Below are 21,372 nucleotides of genomic sequence, written 5' to 3' on the forward strand. Positions count from 1 at the left end.
GGCGCCAGGAACGGCCCCGCACGGAGCCGGAAGCGAACCCGGCGGGCGGGGGGAGCGGCGCTGACACCGGAAGGGAAACGCACAGCGCCCCGCCCGGCCCTGGAGGCGGGGCCCACGCGCCCCGGCGGGGAGCTGGCTGTTTTGGCTGCAGAGAGACGGCTCTTCGGCGTGTAAAGTAAACGTTAGATTCAAATCAAACGTAGTACTCGTTTCAGCAACAGTCCTGCCTTTGGCACGGGGAGGGAAAAAGCGAACGTCACCTGCTTCCACCGCCCGCACGTCAGCCAAAGCGACCAATCCTGCCATGCGGTCGCTGTACGCTGTCCTTCACCGCCCGGTCCAAATCTTCGCCGCAGCCACGGGGAAGGTGAGCAAGAATCCGCTGCCGCCCCCGTTACGTTAATGCCTCGGAGGAGACGCGGGGATGGCGGCTCCGGCACTGCGGTACGAGGTCTGAGCGCGGCGGCAGCGGGAGCCGAGCAAACACCGCTGCGAAAGAGCCCCTGCGACAGAAACCCCATCGCTCCTTGACAGCCCTCCCAGCTCCCCGCTTCCGTTACTCAGTACCTCACTGCCTCTCCCCAACCTCTCACAACGAACATTTATGTAACAGTAGCATTGCTTTTTTTTCAGTCAGTCTCTAACTACCTGCTACTTTTCAAGCTACTTATTTGCCAAGAGCTGGTTTATGGAGTACGCTGACTTCTTTTTCAGCATCGTTACTGTGATTTTTTCGCCAGCAAAGCCGCAGGCAAAGCACGGCCAGGGAGGCACTCAAGAATGAGGGACCGAGCCATTCAGAGAGCTGAGAACAGCTACAGCTCCTGGGAAATGGCTCCTTAAACATTTCATTCAATAACAGATTGAATACAATTGAATAACAGCTCGAACTGTTAAGTCTTCCCTTTTCACAGGGCAATTGCCAGCACTGGAAAAATTGCTTAACACAGACAGGCTACAGAATTACAGGCAAGCACTAGGATGGGAGAATAAGGATTATGCCTCACAGCTGTGCAGAACAGGCCACATCTGCAGAGAACAGACCTTGCTGAGGAAAGCTCTGCAGCCAACGGTCTCAAGCAAAAAGCAAGTACAAAGAAACAGCAGTGACGTTTTTTATGCTGTTAAATTTGAATATTCCCATTCTGCACTGCTGCCTCAGGGCTCTGATTTATTTACTTACAGATCAAAAGAAACCCAATTTAAAATGACAGAGCAAAGAAACAAGCAGAAACTGCATAAAGCTAAGTGCCAGGAGTCATTGTAATGAAATGTCTCTGATCTGAAAATGGCTGATACAGGCAAATCTTCTAATATGAAATAGTTAAGTCTACATATAAATTTTGCAGGTGAAATATCTCCTATTCATCACCAAGTTTGTTCAAAAAGCAGTTGGACTATTACCTTCCAATAGCAAGAAAGCTTTCATGATTTTATTCTGTTTGGGGCATTCTTGTTCACATCATTTCAATCTATGAATAACACAGAACTCCTTGAAGGCTTCAAATTCATTTTCCTTTTTGTTTGCTTTTTACTTCTCTTCGTTGCACAGAATACTTACAAAGCAGTAAGGGATTAATCTCTGCTCTGATGATCCATGCAGGTGTTCCCTCACTAAATGCTTTAAACCTGAAACATGTCGTATAAGTACTAACAGACTACTGCTGATTAGTAAGGTTTCTTATGGAACCTCAGACACCTCTATTAAGCTTGTTAATTGAAAGCTCTGTAAATTTGACTGTTTCATATGAGTCTCTAGACCAATTACATAAAACTCATGAACTACAGATTGGGAAAATAGCATGCTATGTTATTATCAAATATTAATTTGTCTCTAATATAGAAATCTACAAAGCTAAGTCTTAAGGGTAATGAAGTAATTTAGAATTTACTGGCTGTCCAGTGGAAATGCTTATCTTCAAATAAGAATAGTTTTCCCAGCATTGTCTTTATAACTTGAGCAGTTTCTTTCACATATGGTTTAGAGAAAATGAGAATGTCAAGCACTAGGAAGAAAGATCTACTTGTTGGATGAAGTGAAAGCCTCAAGCAGAGTTCTTTACCTTGCTAGAGGAGGCTTTTCATTTTCAATGCAACTATAAATAGTCCTGAGCACACATAAGAAATGGATTTGCATTCAAACCAAGCACTTCTTTTTGTTATTAACTTAGGAACAGATAGCTTTCAGCTATTCTCTAAAAAAACCTTTGGAATATGAAGCATGTGTATGACTGTGACTTGGTTTTGTCTTCCATCCATTAGATAGGTCATCAAGTCAATAAGTTTCCTTGGGCTGCCTAAACTGCCCTGCTCCTAATCCAGCTCATTATTTTAAACAGGAATGGCAGAATGACAGTTGCATATAAAGGCATAAACTCTTTGGAAGTGGTTATTCCTGGAATTCACATTACTCCACCAAAAGATACAGTGGATCTACCCTTACTACTGAAGCTGTCTCATGCACTGCAGCAGCAACTAGCAGGTGATGTCTGGAAAAACAGCTTTTCTATCTCAGAACTTTTCTCTCTGATGGATTTTTGGATGGAGTTTGTTTTAAGTAAAGGCAACAAGGTAATTCACAACACCAGTGCCATTATGTCAAGTTATCATTAAAAGCTTAACTGTTTTTGGTAAGCACCAAATATTTGAGACTGGGGAATACTACAGGCCTGAACACAGAAGTATCCACACTGACACTTGTACCAAGTTCTCCCATTAGTTCTGGTACTTTGACTAGTTTTATATAAATAAGTAAATACGGAGTATATACAAATTCCCTGTCTAGCACTGGTAACAACTTTAAAAGCAAGTTGCACATAACATTCCAGTATCTCTTACAACATCAGTATATGAAATGAATTCCTATAATGACATGGATGCTAGTACTGGAAAACAGGGAACTGAGGAATCCACCCAAATACACCAGACAGCTGCTTCCCAAAACAAGTTACCAGCAGCAAGTGACAGATACCAAATGGAAGTTCCATTATTGCCACAAAATTTACACTCCACTGAGATCTTTGCAGAGCACTGCCCAGCCCAGCTCCAACAGCCACAGTGCAGCAGGTCAACAGTGACAGCCCTTGGGCACTGCTTTTCCTTTCCTACTCCTTCCTCTGAATGAGGAACATCACAACACCCAATGGGATCTAATCAAGCTAAGAGTGAACTGTACTAAACCAACCTTCTTGTTTGCTGAGGGAAAAAATAAATAACATACAAAGCTCCAAAGAGCAACCTCATTTTACACTGCGGTATTTTTCAATCCAGAGAAACAGTTTAGACAAATGGTACTCTTTTTGAAGATTGCAAGTTTATTGTGTAGTATGCTTAAGTAAAAAGCAAGCCTGGCAAAAATGAAAGTACAAAAATAAATATGCTTTTATGATGATATCACAATTACAACCACACACAAAATAAAGTCAGATAAAATTAAATATGTATAAATAAGCATACCAAGTACAAAACCAAATTCTGGCACTCGTTAAGAAAAAGGCCTCATGAAAGTTAAAACAAACAACTTGCAGTACAACACCTCATTACACAGACCAGAAACATGCTGGAAGAGATTCAGATGTGAAACCTGGAGGTAAGCACTCACATTTACTAACACTACTTTTATACCAACACATCGCCTATTCTAACAATAAATACTGTATATAAAACACTCTTTAAATACACCAACCCTTAGCTCTGATACATCCACAGCAGATTTGTGTCACCTGTGACATGGGTCACACTGTTTCTTTTCCCTTTTAAGCTTTCCACTCCCATCCTGTCATTTTCCAGACACAGGAAAGGGGAAACCAAAGCAGAGCTCTGATGGCTGCTGAATAAGCAGGAAACACATCAGGCATTTTCTTGGATTGCAAAAAAATCACTAAATTTATGTGAGGGCAGCAGGTACTCCACTTGGTGTAAGCTTCTGCATTTACACCACCAGGGAAGGCACCCTACAGCCACAGCAGAGCCACCAAGCAACATCTACCTCCAAAGCCTTTCAGCAGCCTCTCCCTTTTTTTTTTTTTAATATGCAATTTGGTTTTGCTTCTTAGTAACACTGCTGGGAGTTGTGGACAACAGACTTACTGATACAAGTCACAACTAGTGCCACAACCAAGCCAGCTCAATCATCACTGTCCCCAAAGGTACTCTCTTCATCCTACTGTTAACATTCTTTTTTTTTTTTTTACAGTGGTTTCAAATTAAGTTATTGATCACTCTTTTTCCTCTCACATCAGTGAGAAAATGTTAGAAAAACCCCAGGACACTGCATTGTGCTGATACTGGGAAGAAAAAGTAACTCTTCATTTTCAGGTGATCAAGTTCTCTAGTACTACTTTTAGAGGAAAAAAACCAAAGAAACAGAACTGCATAGACTGCAACAGCCAAGCTTTTCTCTTTTTACTTCTAGTGTTAACAACCTGTCACCAGGATCCTGCCTGAAAGTGGCATCATTAGAGACAGAACTTCCAGACTGATGCTCCCCTCAGGCTGAAACATAAGATCCATCAGTATGATGAGCAAGACAAAACATGAGCATAATCTTTCAGTGGTCCATTTTCCTAAGTGTGAGTGATTTTGCAGGGCTTTGGTAGGGATTTTCTTCCCCTTGAAATAAGGGGACAATTTCATTTCAGTACAAGAGCTGCTAGATAATGGTACAAGAGAAACTACTTAGACAAATGGCAATTTTCATAAAAAATAAGGCATATTAATTATTAAGGACATCATGTGCAAATCTAAAATGGTAAAACAATTAAAACCTTGCCTTTCCAAATTTTTGTTTTTCTTCATCCCATCCAAAAGATGTTTCCATAAGGAAGTGCCACAAATAACAAGGAAAAAACACCTAGGACTTCCATCACAATGGTTTGATCTATCATGTGCATAAATCTGCAGTTTCTTTAGAGAATGAAAGTACACCTGTCTGTCCTGTAGGTCGGATCTGTGTCTGTCCCAACTCAGCACAACTGCAACAAATTTAGGCATTATGCAAAGTGATATAACTCAATTCATACAGAAATACATTCAGAAGAGCTGGTAACAAATTCAACCACTGAAGAGCTCAGATTTGTTTAAGGGACTTTCTCTTATGTAACTGCTTTAAGTGTACGGTGTGAAACTAAGAATGTGTGTGCGTGACTTCTTATGGTGGCAAACCATAGCCAGAAATTGCCTTTTTAAGTAATACAAAAATTATGTTGCACATACAAAGTTAGAGCATGATGTCCCAAATTAACTAAATGATGCTCTATGGTCTTTTATGACTATGAATCTTATATATTCACACTACTGTGTACACAAGTTTTAACATGCCATTTTTACACAGTGTTAGTTTCACAGCTCTTTATAACTTAGATATGACTATTAATATGTCATCATCTGGAAAAGAAAGTATGCTTATAATTTCAGAATATAAATATGCAATTAGGGGATGAAATACATGAATCAGTGCTGAGAATACCAAGAACAGCCTGCTCATCCCAGTGAGTGCTGTCGTCTTAAATTGTCACAACATTTGGCTTCTTTCTTTGGGTTCTTCCTGCATATGCTCCTAAAAACAAAAGGAGAAAACATTACCTTTTATAGTTGATAATATTGACTTTTTGCAACAAGATTATCCAGCAGAAATAGCAGAAAATACGACATTTTTTTACAGGCATTGCTATATACTTAGTGTATACTCTTAAAAAGACAGTTTTTGCTTAAGGAAAACAAGTTATTAAAATTACTTACAGGTTTGCAAGTAACAACACAGAACACTTACTGAGAAAGGAAATAGTATACTATCTTTTTTCTGCTGCTCTAAAACATCTACAACTATAATTCAAAAGTTTTAAGAAGATAAGTCTGTCTGCAATTTTACCAAGACAATACAATTATTTTAAAATTAATACATAAATTAAATAATACAAAGTCAAACATTTAAGACAATTATTTCCTTTTCCATCTCCCAGAGAGGTTAAGACAGAGCAAGAATAATGCAAAGCACAGAAAGTTAGCATTACAGGTTTGGCTTTTAATTATTTCTAGACATCTTCATTCTAGATTCTTGGAACATGGGCCTAAACTCTATTCCTCAGACATCCACACACACATCTCTCTTCTGTTGCATCTGTTCCTCTGTCAGCAGCAGGAGAAAAGTACACATAAAAAAGGAAGCAATTGTAAGAGATCAGCAAAATACGAAGTTTCTTCCCTGCACACAACTCCTTTCCTCCTTCATCACATCATCCAACTTCCCATTTATAGCTACTCATAGAAAGAAGTCCTGGCTAAAACTTAGAAAGAGGGCTCCAGAACTGAGGAAGGGAAACAGTGAGGTGGCCAAAACAGGATCCACGTGCTGCCACAACAGGGGCTTTGTCTTTCTGCAGATCCCTCACATGAATTAAACAGAGGGTAGGGACCAAATCTTGCACTCACCCACACCTTCTTCATAAAGTCTCCACTTGCCAAAACTTCTTTGGTGGAAAATTAAAGGAGTTGCTGATTGTAATTTAAGCTGTGCAAAGTAATTTCATTGCATCAGGCACCCTCCTTTGAGAGCTATCGCTATCAGTAATGTAATCAGATAAATACAACTTAATATAACTTATCTACTAAGCCTAAATAGACCTTAACAAACCATGAAAAAGAGTTAAATATAATGCCAGAGAACACTCAAATCTTAATAAAAATGAACTGCCTTTTCCAAAGAACAGCTGTAGGTTTCCATATGTTAACTAACACATCCAGAATTAGAAGTGCAGTACAAACATCATCATCAGGGAAAGGCTGTATAAAAAGAAAGATTCTTAAGGGTAAGAAGATAAAATAAAAAACTCTCCACACATAAGAAACATTTATATATCTTTAGAAAGCCATATTACACTATGCATAGCACAAGTTCCTTCCAGTAATGAGGGTTTAGCTTTGCAGGCTGCTAAGGAGTCGCACAATTCAGCATTCCTTAGTTTCAAGCAGTTATTGAGAGTGTCTAGCAGTGAGAGCAAACATTTATACAAAGCAGTGAACATCACATGGTGCAGAGCAGTGGAAATGGAAGACAGCCATAGAAAAAAATAGTTGTCAGGGAATTTAGTGAACAGAACAAAGTAGGTGCTGGTGCTCTTTAGAATCCCCAGTTCCTTTTTGTCAGACTTGCAGTGGTCACTTAGAGGTGCCCAAGAGCTATCATCAGCACAGAGCAAAGCAGCTTTGGAAATGTCCACAGAGACCTCACCATGGCAGGAATTCACACCTGAACACTGTTTCCTACTACGCACAAAGAAATTCTCACTGGCCCAACACTCTCCAGGGTTGTATTCTTCAGCTCACTTGTGATCCCATACAACAAACAACCAGAATTACAGGCATGATGGCTTATTAGTTTTTTTTTTTAACACTACTCTTAATTCTCCTTGTGGGCACTCCAAGTCATACAGAAATCTTATATACAGAAATTTCATATACAGAAAATAAGGGCATAGTTTTTACTACTAGGAAATAAATAGGCATATTTCAAGTCAGTTTCCTCCCTCCACACACCAGATATCTAAGTTTTATAGGAACTAAAGCATTTGGGTTTTTTTATATATAATAGTTATACACTAATAATATTTTACACCAACTTGCCCTTTTCTAAGATAAGCTTAATTTAAGTATTAAAAATATATACATTTACTAAGCTACCATATATGAAATTAATCTGTTTAAATACAGAGATACAAACAATACAGGGAATCAAGACTAGGAAGTTAAACAGACAGATTTTATTGAAAAGCCCTTCTAGATAAAACTATCACCCACTGTTTTACTGTGGCAGGGTGGGCATCCTCTCAGTCATATGATGGCCCTGCTACTCACACAGTAAGTCTGACACCCTCAGAAGCACTGTCTGAAACTCTAATGCCGTTGGCAGCACACATTTCTCTCGCAGGCCATCTGCTCCCTGCTCGGGCTGGACAAGCACACAAGAAACATCACACTTGGCTCAGTACTGCTAACATACAAATACTCTGTGCATAATGGCCCACTATTTGATACTTGACGCTTACTCAGACTGGGGAGAAACAAAGGAGATGGGTAAGTAGAGTGACAGCAGCAGGCTGATCTCAACCATCTTCTTTCTAACACAATCAGATCACATTAAATGTGGCACAACTTACAGGCTACTGACAGAGCTGCTCTGTCCTATTAAAACAAAAATAGGAAAGATGACACTATATTAAGTTTTTCCTTTAGAACTGAACCTGGTAGAAGGGATACAAAACACAAACAGTAACATCTGCAGTTCCCAAAAGAAAAACCTTCCTGCCAGAAAACAGTAACCAACAAGAGCATTATTGGAGCCACAGAGACCTTTGTCAACAGAAGTTAAAACAACAGTCAAATACTGCTGGATGCCCTCTGAAGCCATGCCTCACATCTAGTTTGAACACATGACACCTCAAACAGCTGTATGCTACTAAACCTCCTTCCTCACTTTTGCCCCTCTGTTCTGCTCACAAAGCAGCATAATTGCTTCTGACATGTTCCTGGTGATACCAGGTAAAGTACATGCAGGTAGGTCGATGGCCATATGCAAAAAGAAGAGCTGAACTCACCCAACAGCTGAAGGGGGCTACAAAGCACTCCTCAGGAAGCAGCCTAAGTCCAAGAAAATCTCTCCTTCCAGCACCTGGCCCTCATCTGAGCCTGGAGGAGCTCCTCCCCTCCTGGTCACCTGGGGAGCACAGGTGCAAACAATCCACCCTGTGCTCCCTGGGCACCCACAGCCCTTCCCCAGGTGCTCAATCACAGTGTAAGCCCCGACCTAACTGTTCCCCTACACCCTCTAACAAGCACAATCTAACTGGGAGTCAGGGATGAGTAAGGACAAGAAATGAAACAGAAATACTATGGGTTAGGAGCATTGCAAACTAGCATAGTTACACACAGAAGCAAGTCTCTGTAGTGAGCTGGAACTAGGTGATCTTTGAAGTTCCTTCCAACCTGAGCCATTCTATGACTCTATGATTCTGTACTGCCAAACCACTGCTACAAGTCTATATTTTCTGATTTGTGCATGTTCTACTAAAATGAGAGAAGAATACACATTTGTTTAGCATTCCACTTTACTTGAAATTATAATTTGTCTATATTCCAGACAGAACTTGCTGCCTCACTACAGATGACTTTCAAGGATCTCTATAGAAAAGATTTCTTGAGTAAAACCAGATTTTTAAAGTTATTAACAAAAGGTTCTAAGAAATAAACAACTACTCAACATATTGCCAAGCCTTTAACTAATTCAGATTTTATCCATAAGTAAAGAAAACCACATTCCATTTAAATGTATTCAACTTAAGGTATTTTTCATTACATTAAATTATGCAGATTTCTTTCATATCAACCATTCCCTATCTATTAATTTCCTAATGCATGTCTACTCATTTAATGCAGCAGTCTAATCTATTTAGAAAAGAGCACATGAAAGTACTGGTATTTTACCACAATACACATGCCTTTTCCAAACACTAACTGAGGTTGTGCTGTACAATCATAACTAGACAGCATATAATTGATTACATAAATCTGTTTTAAGTTCCAAGAAGATCACTAGAGAAGGTATTAAACAGCTTTCCAGTCATTCAACAAATGCCAATAATGTAATGAGAAATTTAGGGATGTATTCCTAAAGATTCCTTTCATTGTCTAGTATCAATTATCATGACTTTGATAATTACAACCAGGAGAAACTCAGATTTAGCACAGCAACACATATGGCCAACACTAAAGAGTGATAGCATATTTTAATTGGATGTCTGATATCAGACAAATGTTAAAAAAACTGTAGATCATTACAGATTCAGCATCAGTTAGTTTTTGGGGAAGGCATACAGATATCATCTAACACTAAATTTGATATTGACACCATCCTTGCACTACTACTTTCCTACAACTTCTTATAACTGGGAGAGCTGACGGTTTTGCCAAACTTTGAGATTAACAGCTTAATCACAGCAAACAAAGTTAATTGTATTACTTACATCATTTTCTTACCTATATTTCAAGAGAGATTATTTTCTGTCTCTGCTAATTTTTCAGTATCGTTGCTGAGTGCAACTTAATAACTGCTAGTTTCACAGTGTTTTATTCTCTTCATACCTGTATAGGCCTAAAACAGGTTTGGCAATACTATCAAACCTTATTAAAAGGGCAACCTATCAGTAATCACTACATACAAGCTCAGGAATATTCAATTCTTGAATTTGTCTCGTTAGGACTCGCACATTCTCTAAGATGTGACAGAACAAATGTCAGTTTCAGACAGTGACTATGGAATGCCCACTGATAAGTCTACTGAAACTGTCCTACATTCACAACAAAGCCTATTGAAAGGAGAAGATATACATGTACAGAAATAAGATGACAATGATTCCAACCCACTAGTTTGACTACTATTAGGTTTCCCAAACAGTTACAGTGAGTATTTCTGTCAAGCTTCTTAATAGTTGGGCATCTGGTGAGTGAAAGCAGATGAGCTATAAAGTACATTCTATATACTATGTTTATAGAATCTTAGAGTGGATGGTGAAGTTATCAGCACATGTCCAAAGATAGGTTAGACTGAAGATACAGCAAAGCAGATGCAGAAGAAAAAGAAAACAATAAATCCCCCACTTAGTTTTTCTTGCCACTAGTAACTTATTTACTATATGATCCAAGCACCAATTTTCTACACACCTGAAACCGCCTTGTTAGACACTCTGCTCTCTGAGGCCTTCTTTCTATTTTGCTCAACCCCCTTCATTGAGGTCTTAGGGGTTCTAATTAAATATAAAAGAGTTAATAAGTCACTTGTATCAATGCTGAAAGACTGTATCCAACAACATAAAGACACCAGTAAGGCTGTTTGGCATAAAAATCACTTTTACACTGTCCTACATAGTCTCCTCCTGAGTTATGTGTATAATTTCTATTGAAATTAATACTTAAGAAAATACAGTAAATAGGAGAATATTTTCTCATCTACACATTTTTAAATCTCTGCTCAAGAAGCAGATTCAGTTCCTGCACTGTGGCATTACAGCCTGTATTTGAAAATACATATGTTTCATTAAGGGGAAGCAAAGCTTCATGGAATGAATGTTACAAATACAAACATAAAAACAGTGTCAATGGAGACAGTACACAAGAGGATGATAACACTAAATATTTTCTTGCAGTATAAGGTAAAATAAAGCTTTACCACTCTCTCAAAATACCGTAAGAATCATTTTGCCTTTGAATAGCAGTTATACCATTAAGTGTAAGTATTTAGACATTAACGTGTTCTTGCACTTTGCATTTACTTTTAACCTTAGGCTAAGAACATGCTGTGTCCTTACCCTTGTCTGCAAAGTAATCTGTGAACTGGGGCATTCTGTCCTTGATTTGGTTGAAGTACTCTGTGAAAACACAACCTTCTGTTAGCACTTTTTCACTTCTTAAAAAAAAAAAAAACTTAGAAAGAATACTAAATTGTGCATCATCTTTCAAATAGCAACTTTCAGAATGGCTAGAAAGCTACATAACACAGATGACATAGGCAAAAGCACCATGCATTGAAATTTTAGAATAAAATTACTATTTTCACTAGCTATTCGAAACAAAGAAACAGAAAAAGCACCCATAAAAAGCTCCTTTCAACAGTGGCTTGTGCTCACAGACGTTGATAAAGATATACAGGGAAAAAAAAGCATTGAATCTTAAGTCACCAAAGACTAAACTGTGTTAGTAGATAGTACATCTTCAAAACTATTAGGTATGCAAAGGATAAAAATTGTTTCTATGGGATGCCAGGTATAGCACAAAAAGATTACAGACAGGACTGAGCAATAAGGCAGCAGCCCTTCTCTTAACAGCAAGCATTGAGTAACATCATTTCCGTGATCTGTTAACAACTGCACAAACTAGAAGCAATAATTTCTTTCAAGAGAGATAGCCACTTATTTTCTTACAGCTTTCTAGAGAAAAGCACGTGAACATTTTAAAATATAAGGACTATTAAGAAAGATACTACTGTATAAATGAAGCTTAGGAGATGGTAATAGCATATCTGAGAGAAATCTTGAACCTGAGCATAGAGTTAAAGCCATAAAGAAATTTTTAACTGACACTGAAGAAAATAACTCTTTTCTAGCTTTAGAAATAATAACTTTTTTTTCCCCAGCCCGTACTAAGTCTGATTTTGTTACTGTTATAAACTGAGCAAGCCAGGAACACAGATCAAAGGATCTAACATTCTAAGACAGTGCTTCAAAGGATCACAGTGCAAGCAACTTTCACTCACCGGCTCTCAGGACTTTTTTGTTTTATGACTATTTTTTTACTAGGTATTCCCATTTCTGAAGCCCTAGAGAAACAACAGTATTGAAATATAATTAAATTACAAAATCAGCATGTAGGTTTTAAATTGAAATAATACAAGAAAAACAGCAACAGAATCTGCATTTACATGTAATACTGCTGGAACTGTTCTACCGATTACTGCTTTTTACTCAACTGTGTTGCAGTAGACAGATAATACCTGCCACCATCCCAAAATTACTCTCAAAAGATACTCTATCAATTCCATCTCTTGCTACCCACTTTGAAAAGATTGATAACATAACCTACCAAAATCTACCATAAGCTGAGTGTAAGGGCATTGTCTTGATCAACACTGAAATCTTGTACACCACATAAACATAACCCAAAGCAAACATTTTGCCCACAGAGACAAGAAGTCTCTCAAAAGATATGCTGAACTACTACAAGTGATAACATACCACACACCTGAAGAAGGTTTTTTCACTAATACCTCCTAAAAGATATATTATTTTGCAAATAAGCTGTTTCTGCAAAAACTTATTTTCATTAAAATAATTCAATCACCCTCTTGCATCCTCCCCTCACCACAAAGGAGAACTACACATACTTCATGTACTTTTTCCTATCCAGAGATTTCTGCGTAGCTGTTGAAAGTGTTGCTCTCTCTCTTGGACTCTTTACTTTATCCTAAAAAAAGATCATATTCAAACTAAACTTAAGATCTTTTTTCTTAAAATCTTTAGGCAAGAGAGTTTAAACTGTTTATAACCCACCATTTGCCTGAGCATCTTCTCTTTACGAACTTCACGATCGTGACGCAGAATGTTCATTCTTTCTGATGCCTCCATTGTGAAAAATATGTCATGGATATCATACAGAGCGGCTCGCAGCTGGAAAGAATAGTTAAACATTGCATAAGAGAGTTTAGAAATCTATCAACATGTCAGCAGAAAAACAGTATTTTCTTCACCAACACAGTTTCAATTTTTTCCTTTAAACAAAGTCCCCATGCACCTTTTATTGATTTGTGTTAGTACACATAAACAAGTAACTCCTTTTTACAGAGGCAGAATACATAGAAAAGCAAAAAAATAAGTTAAAGGTACGTCACCTGAGCCAGTACTCTTTCATGAAGGTTTGCATCTTGTGCTGAAACACTTCCTCTTTTTAATGGGGCTTCAGACTGAAAATTTCTTATGAACTCCATAGTATCCTGTGGACAAGGGTGAAATAAAATGAAGCACCAAGCGTGATCCCTTCCAACCATCCATCACCAACTGTATGGACAAGGCTGGTCAACTTGGTTTCTCTTAGACCTTATAACAGTAAGGAATGCAACACTCAAACACGTTCATGTGACAGACATTCCTAAATTCTACAACATACGAAATACATGACTTCATGATAGAGAAAAATAAGAAAAAAGAAACAGCAAAACAGGACTAGAAGCTGCACAGTATAAAAAATACTGATCTTACTTTTACAGTCTGCTTGAGATGTTTCAGTTTTTCTGTCTGTAGGAGCCTACGTGTAAGGAACCCCTTTGCCACAGCAGTTATCTTATCAAACTTCATTTGTATCTCTGGAGTGAAAATCTTAAAAGAAAATAAGCATTTTCTAAACACTGAGTAAACAAAACAGAAATTAAGAATTATTTCTTAAATATCTTTAATAAAATTTCTGATAAGAATAAATAATGTGATTCAAGTTTTGAAGTAAGAAACAAGCTGTTGATAAGAAGTTTTGGCTAAGCCTGAAGTACTCAGTATTCAGTTAGCAGAAGCTACATACTGTAATTATGACATTTTGCACAAGAAAAATACACTATACAGTTCTGCCATGTAATCTAAGCTGATGCAGGAAGGGATATTGAACTTTTCCATAAAAATTCTTACTGTATAGCTACTAGAAAGTTACCAGAATCTTACAAAACTAAAGGTCTTTTTAAGTTATAAGTGAATCTTACTCTTCTTACCTGAGTCCACCTAGTTTTGATCCTGTTACTTGGCCTAGATACTGAGGTTTTTATAACTCCGCTACCTGATGGTCCCCAGAGAAAGAATGAAGTTTCACTTGTTGAAGTAAAGGTGTTAGGTGATGTAGTATGAGAAAAACCTGCACAAAGAACAGAATGTACAGTTTTAACAGAGACTTTTGTCTATAAGATATCAGCTACATGTGCAAGAACACACACACAATCATTATGCTCGTTTAAGAACAAAAAGTAAAGCACCACTCTGCAAAAATAACAAAAGCAGAAAAAAAAAAAAATCAAGCACATATCCAAACATTAACTTAAGCTGAAGTCAGGAAGTCATCGTGGCATTCAGAAACTGAGAGGCTTCCAGTTCCTATTCAGATTTTACATGATAGTATTTATATATTGAAAAAAATATATACTCACGTACAGCATGAAAAAAAATCAGTGGCTTAATATTACAGTTGCTACACAAAATCTCATCCATAAAATGTCCCAGTGGAAGTGGTTCTGAAGTGTTTAATGCTGCTAACAGATTCTAAAGGTGAATTATAAATAATCAAAATTGCGTTGTTCAGCAATTTTACTCTCAAAGTTCTCAGCACTTCACCTGATAAAACACCAATTTTCATTTGTGTTTGATGAGAAACAGAAGTTATGACAGGCAAGACAGAACTTTGCTCTTTGTGGTTTAGCTTTTCCAATGAGATTTACCAATGCTTGTAGAGTTTGCATTATGGATTGTCTCCAGCTGAGACTGCACACTTTCCAGTAAGCCACTTTCACTTTTTCTCCACTCCAACTCCATCCGACTGTTAATATTCACTTTGGAAATTTCTATTTCTGTTGTAGCAATTTTCTTTCCCTTTCTCTCCTGATCTTCCAGTTCCTGTGAAAGAAAGGATCATTTGTAAGACTAGTTTTTTAAGTCTGCAAAGCAACAGAGTATACATTTTAAATCCAGCTGCTTCCTGGCAGACTTCAACAGACAAAACTGCTCAGATTTTTTCTCCTTACCTTCTGCAATTTCTCCTGTTCTCGCTCTTGTTCTGCTATCAGAATTGACAGCTGCTGTGCATGCTGTTCTTCAAGTCTCTTCCTCATTTCTTCAAAGGCCAGCATTTTAGTCTTTAAAATCTCTTCTGAGAAGATACATGCAATACTCAGAAACAAGCGTTAAATATTTTATATGTGATCTTCTGACACAGATATACGTTTCAAAAGTGTAATTCCCATCTTCAATAAAAATAATGTCATTTTTTATATCAAGTTGCCATTACATACTGCAAAGAAGCTTATCAGTTACAACAGTCCTCCAAAATATCTGCATGTTCTTATCTGTGGGATAAGCACATGGATGGAACAGCAGTAACACCAACACAGCCTGTATTTAAATAAGGACATAAAAACAGTTCTGGAAACAGAATACCTACATTTGAGTAAACTCCTGCTGCTTTGGCTCAACTTGATCTACACATACAAATGTAACAGTCTTGAACTGAAAGAAAATACCTATATAATGATTTGCAACCTCACTGTTAAAAGGTATGTTCTTTTAATTTACACAAGGTATCTTAGATTTAAGCAAGACTAGTAAAATAAAATAGAATAAGAAATTTTTAGTAAAATTAAGTTCCAACTTCTACATTCAAACAAGAACTTTTTTTGCCATAAAATGATACCCCTGAGAATAAACACTGAATTCACAAAATTCTGAGAAATAATGCTTCATCTGAAGCTTCTTCATAAATTATTTAATGCAGTATTTGTTACAGAGAGCTGTAAGACTTCTTTCCATGGGTGAATTCTAAATGAGCAATGAGTCCGTTCTGTAACCATTAAGAAAAGCTCAGGTGGCAAGCTGAAATTCAGAATTTGTCATTAATTAAAAATTAGAGAAAAGATGAGATTACCGAAAAAAACAAAAAACCCAACCGACACAATAAAACTTCTGCCTTTTGATACATACACACTTAGAATTACCAATGATTATAATATTTCTATTATAATTTTACAAGTAATTAAAATATTAATCATACAACATTAATATTAATAAAATTGGTTATAAAACAATATTTTTAAAACACATTTTTTTTCTAGAAGATTTCTGAACTGAGAAGTTTAAACAACAAACACAGGAAATCTTTTACCTTTTGCCATACTTGAATCAGGGGCCGTGTTCTTGGTAATGTAAACTGATGTCATGGGATATTTCTGTTCTTGCAACCATTGCTTCTCTTGTTCTTCCACTGCAGCTGATAGAACGCAGGGATTGTTATCTTTCTGGCAGTTGTCTGCATCCAAATCAAGTCTACGTTTTACCTTTTCAAAACTGTTTTCCAGAAACTGCTCGTTTGCTGAGGGAACACTTGGTGTATCCATCTGCTGGTGCACATTCCTGCTCTGCATTAGTAGTGGGGATGGGCTTTCTACATCATAAGATTTATTGAGTTCTACTGGAGATTTAGTATTCTCTTGCAAACTAGATGGTTTGCTCTCATTCACACCTAGGAGCTTCTGTGCTACTGTAGACTGACTGATGGAGAACGGCTCGTTCCATTTTGGACCTACAGTAGCAGACTCTACCTTATACGGTCCTCTGTTGTCCATCACTACCTGTCCTTCCACTGCAGCAGACAATATCCCTTTGCCTTCTGAATGCCCAAAGGAATGTCTATTTGGTTTGCCAACCGCCAACCCATCAGAAGGGCCTGAAGAACTCCTGATGACACCAGGAACTCTGCTAGGGCAAAACATAGCAAAATCCACCATGTACTTTGGCACCGACTCAGACACATTATTTTTATCAGCAATATCTTGCATAATTAAATCCATTGCTCTACCCTTGCCTTTGGGACTTAACTCATAAGCGTTCACAGGGTTATTTATGACTATGTGTCCCATTGATAGAGGCCTTGGGCGCCTTCGGTGCATTTTGGGACTCATGCTTGGCTCTGGGCTTGGCAGTTTGGTATACAATCCCGTGAGGCTCCTGACAACGCTACCATCACCATCAGTGGCAGAAGTATTCTTAAACTCTTCATCCGAATCCGAATCCACCAGCGGGGGCGTTCCAACTCTCATAGGTATATCCACTTTAGAAAAACTGGATAAAGTTGACATACTTGTGTTACTTGTATGAGTGGAGGCACCTTGAATATGGGTGCTTGATTTATTAAGACAGGGTTTATCAAGTGGCAGAGCAGTGGAACTTCTGCCTGTAAGCTTCGCTCTCTCCTTCACAGAGTCAGTTGTTTTAACTGCATCATTTTCTTTATCTGAATGGCTTTCATTCATACTCTTCTTTGAAGTACTTTTTGAGCTACGCCTGGTTTGCTCTTTCTCTATGTACTCCCTAGATTTTTTCATCAGGTTGTGAAGACTCATTGCATGTGAATCTTGGACTTCCTTGTCAGATGATGGCACTCCTTGTCCCTCTTGCTTTTGCAAAGCAGGGGACACAAGTTTACTCTGTGCACTGTGAGGAGATACAGCCCTTGGACAAGGTATCTCTTTTGAGAAGCAACTCTCACCTTCCTTTGAAGGAACGTTTTCTGCTGCTGGTTTACCTACTTCTGTCACATTTGATGTCACTTGCTGCACAGTGTCTGATGGCAAAAGTTCTTGGTTTTTTTCAAGCTCCATGGGACACTGCCTTCCAGGAGAATGTAGCAAGTTTGCATCTGATAGAGCTGTGAGATCAGTTAAAGCTTTTGAGTCTGAATCTGGGCAAGCATTTTCAGCCTCCCATGTGTTCACGTCGCTCACACCAGATACTTTCCTGTTCTGCAAGTAAAAATTGAAAAACATCACATAGGTTAGATGAAATCTCTGATTTCCACATCACTGAAAGATTTATCTGCACTTAAAAGAAGGCTATCACCACCTTAAAGCCTACAAAGTTTTGATTGTTTGAGTGTCACAAATTTTCTTCAAATTATTTGCAAAACAGCTCAGTGCAATGAAGGAAAGGTTACTGGACTTAGAATATAAATTTGAATAACAGTCTTCAAACTCTGTAGTGATACCAAGCATCTGAATGCAAAGATGCTTTTTCCTTTATGAGGTAATTTGGATAATTGCATGGCTTCAAATTATATTGCAAGATTCCTCTTAAGAAAACACTTTTATATTAAATAAGAAATGTAATTGAAAAAACTTCAAGATCAAATATAGATTAACACACAGCTAAAAACAAGTCAAAATAATTTCTAATGAAAATAGAGAACTTATAAAATATATATATTTTAAACTTCTTTACTAATCCAGAGACATGAAATATGACTTTTCCAGTAGGAAAAACAACTTTAATAATATTTCATGAATTATCTAGCTTCTCTTTTAAATAATGCAATACTTGGGAGTCTGCCTTTGACTCAAAGGATTTCCACACTAAAATACAGGTTATCCTATGAGCTGCAATTTGATTTACAAGGGGATATCCTTGAAAAAAAAAAAAAACCTAACTTATTTTTGCATTGAACAAATTGGGAACATTCAATCTGCTCTCCAAATCCCATGTCACACAACTGTTGCCATATATGCTCCAGTAAGCAGTGCAAGCTCAAAAAATTGGGATTGGCACCTTAGTGACTCAACACATTCATGTTAACCATACCACCTATTTAATTGAAAGATTAATTTAAAGGTTGTTTAATCATTATGATGCTGTTACAAAGACAAATAAATACTGCTTGATTAGAGAGAATGTGGACTGAAAAGAATGTTAAATATAAGATCATCCCTGAAGGATCAAAGATGACAAAATAGCTGTGGTAAATTACAAAGCACATAGCAGAAATACAAGTTGCTTTAAAGGTAACTTTACTTCTGCAGTAGTAAAGTAGAAAGCTGGCTGCAAGTTAGCAACACCAGTTCTTTTGTTTTTATAGCCTAGTTGTCTCAGAGTTATAAAAGTTAACAGCCAGTGCAGCTGTCTTTCCCATGTTCCTAAACAAGCAGCACAAAGCAAATCTCATCCAACAAAATGAATGTAGAGACTTGCTAATCAAAAATCAGGTCATACAGCATAAAATACTAGCAAGTGCTGGTTCTTGAGAGTTAACTGCTGTTAATTTCAGGTTTATGTTAGTGAATACCTAAACCCCAGCCCTTTCTCAAAACATACACAAGGAGATGTTAGCTTTAAAGCTATGAGTTAGTCCAAATCCTACCTGAATGTTTTCTAGAATCTCCTGAACACGATTCAGTAAGGCTCTTTTGTGGGAGTTCTGTCTCCATGTCTCTAGGTCCAGTGCTTTCTGTCGATACTGCTGTATTTGCTTTCTCTTTTCAAAGCTCAGCTGCAGAGCAGAACGTAAGAGAAAGTTTACACTGCTACATGCAAATTACTTTATAGAATTCCAGAAATAAACACACAATACACAGAAAAAAACAAAAGGGAACAAAAAAACACCTATGGTGAAACTTGGTGCACACTTTGACAGGTTCTTTCTGAACAAATTCCTTTTGTTTTCAAGCAAAGATGCACAAAATGCTTTTTTGGTACATACACTAATGATTATTAATGATTGTTCATAAAAGCTCATATGAACATTACATTCTACAATGCCAACTTCACGTGATACACAGTTGCAGGATAGGACTTTCCCAGCCCTCTGTTGAGATGTGAGGATGTAGAATCCTGCAGAGCACCCTGTGACCAGCCTTCCTACCTGCACTCAGCCTAATAAGGTCCATAGACTGGCTTACACTTGCCTTATAAAAGACCACTGTAAAAATCTGAATCAGAAAATCTTCCAAATGACTACCTGAGAATGTGTGGTTTGGATAGCATTCAAAACTAAATCTACAAAACTTCACCTACAAAAAATGGTAACACAAAGTCATCCAAAGTTAAGCAGCTTCCAGTCAGACATTTCTTCAACAAAACCCTAAAAGATCCGTGGACTTGTAAAAGAAAAAAAATATACAATACAGCGTTCGGTCTCCAATGTATATCCTCACACTGGAGATTGTTGCTAGGATCACTCTCCATTCACACTTCCCATCACAGAATCAAGGAAGTCAGCTGCATTATGATACAAACTACCAACAGCTTTCTGTTTGGTTGTGTGGATTACACACAGAACAACTTAATATAATTGATGAGCTTGTGAAATTTATTACATAAAACAGCAAATACATCTAAAAAAAGAAGCTTAATTGAAGCCTTTCAACAACCCCAGTATTTCCTATTCCCACTATCACATTATTCCTTTTACACAAACTTCAATAACATTCAGTGCTTGAAGTGTAGATAGGTGGTACACAAACCTGACCCAAGCAGTAAAATTAATCAATTTAACACAGCAAACATTTCACTCTCCTTGGAAAGATATTAAATATCAAGAAATGAAAGCAAAGAGTTGCTACAAAAACAGAAGAGAAAAAAAAACACCAATTTTTTAGCTTGTAAAATTAAAGCTAGAATGCTTAGAAGGCACTAAGCAGCAGGCCAGGAGAATACCTCAAATAGAGTTGTACCTTCGGAAGAGTCAGTATGCACAGATATCAAAGCTGGTACCGAGAGCAGTTAACGTGGCTGGGAGGAAAACGGTGCCTTACCAGAGGGGAGAGCACTGGAACTCCGTGGAACTGAATGAGAGAGACATTTCTGTCCAAAAGAGTGGACGAGTTTTCTCTTTTCGTTGCCTCTTCCTGGATTCTGGAGAGATGTTTCTTACAGAATATTTCGTAGTCCTCCATTTTCACGCAACTAAACAGCACGGAGTAGGAAACACATCCTATTGTGCTTTCGAGAGCACGAAAGAAAAACAACACAACCAATTCCACACTTCGGTTCTGAGCGGGAAACAAATCCCACACTGACAGCTCAATTATACTTTTCTAATGCTTTTCTAATGCCATTAGCAAGAGCAGCAAAGCCAATTTTCTTATAAAACCAGCCGAGAATAAGAGCACAATGCCACGTTCGGCCACAGACACTTGTCAGGACAGCAAGCACCGAGGCAGCCCTAACACCGAGAGCGGGCGGGACCCCGTACCTCGTCCCCGCGAGCCCCTTCCTCCTCACGAACCCACGCCGACACCGCCACCGACACAACACGCAA

At 37.9% G+C, this 21,372-nt stretch overlaps 1 protein-coding gene across 3 annotated transcripts; it reads right to left on the bottom strand.

The window, feature by feature from the left end:
* Nucleotides 1-4,358: 4,358 nt before the first annotated feature.
* CCP110 (centriolar coiled-coil protein 110) lies at nt 4,359-21,135 on the bottom strand. 3 transcript variants are annotated; one of them, XM_065732567.1, is made up of 14 exons: nt 20,867-21,135; nt 19,474-19,602; nt 16,450-18,085; nt 15,317-15,441; nt 15,014-15,188; nt 14,297-14,436; nt 13,800-13,916; nt 13,433-13,534; nt 13,095-13,211; nt 12,929-13,008; nt 12,302-12,364; nt 11,358-11,417; nt 10,714-10,796; nt 4,359-5,557 (listed from the first exon to the last, which is right to left on the bottom strand). In XM_065732567.1, the coding sequence occupies exons 1-14, from the start codon at nt 21,005-21,007 to the stop codon at nt 5,505-5,507; spliced, it is 3,021 nt and encodes a 1,006-aa protein (XP_065588639.1). In that variant the 5' UTR covers nt 21,008-21,135; the 3' UTR covers nt 4,359-5,504. The 3 variants fall into 3 exon arrangements, with proteins under 3 accessions (XP_065588639.1, XP_065588637.1, XP_065588638.1); XM_065732565.1 differs by having other exon boundaries at nt 15,317-15,438; nt 20,867-21,088; XM_065732566.1 differs by lacking the exon at nt 10,714-10,796 and having other exon boundaries at nt 20,867-21,088.
* Nucleotides 21,136-21,372: the final 237 nt, after the last annotated feature.

The sequence above is a fragment of the Cyrtonyx montezumae genome, unplaced genomic scaffold (assembly GCF_038088225.1).
Source record: "Cyrtonyx montezumae isolate F1298 unplaced genomic scaffold, pur_monq_1.0 scaffold_16, whole genome shotgun sequence".
NCBI lineage: Eukaryota > Metazoa > Chordata > Aves > Galliformes > Odontophoridae > Cyrtonyx > Cyrtonyx montezumae.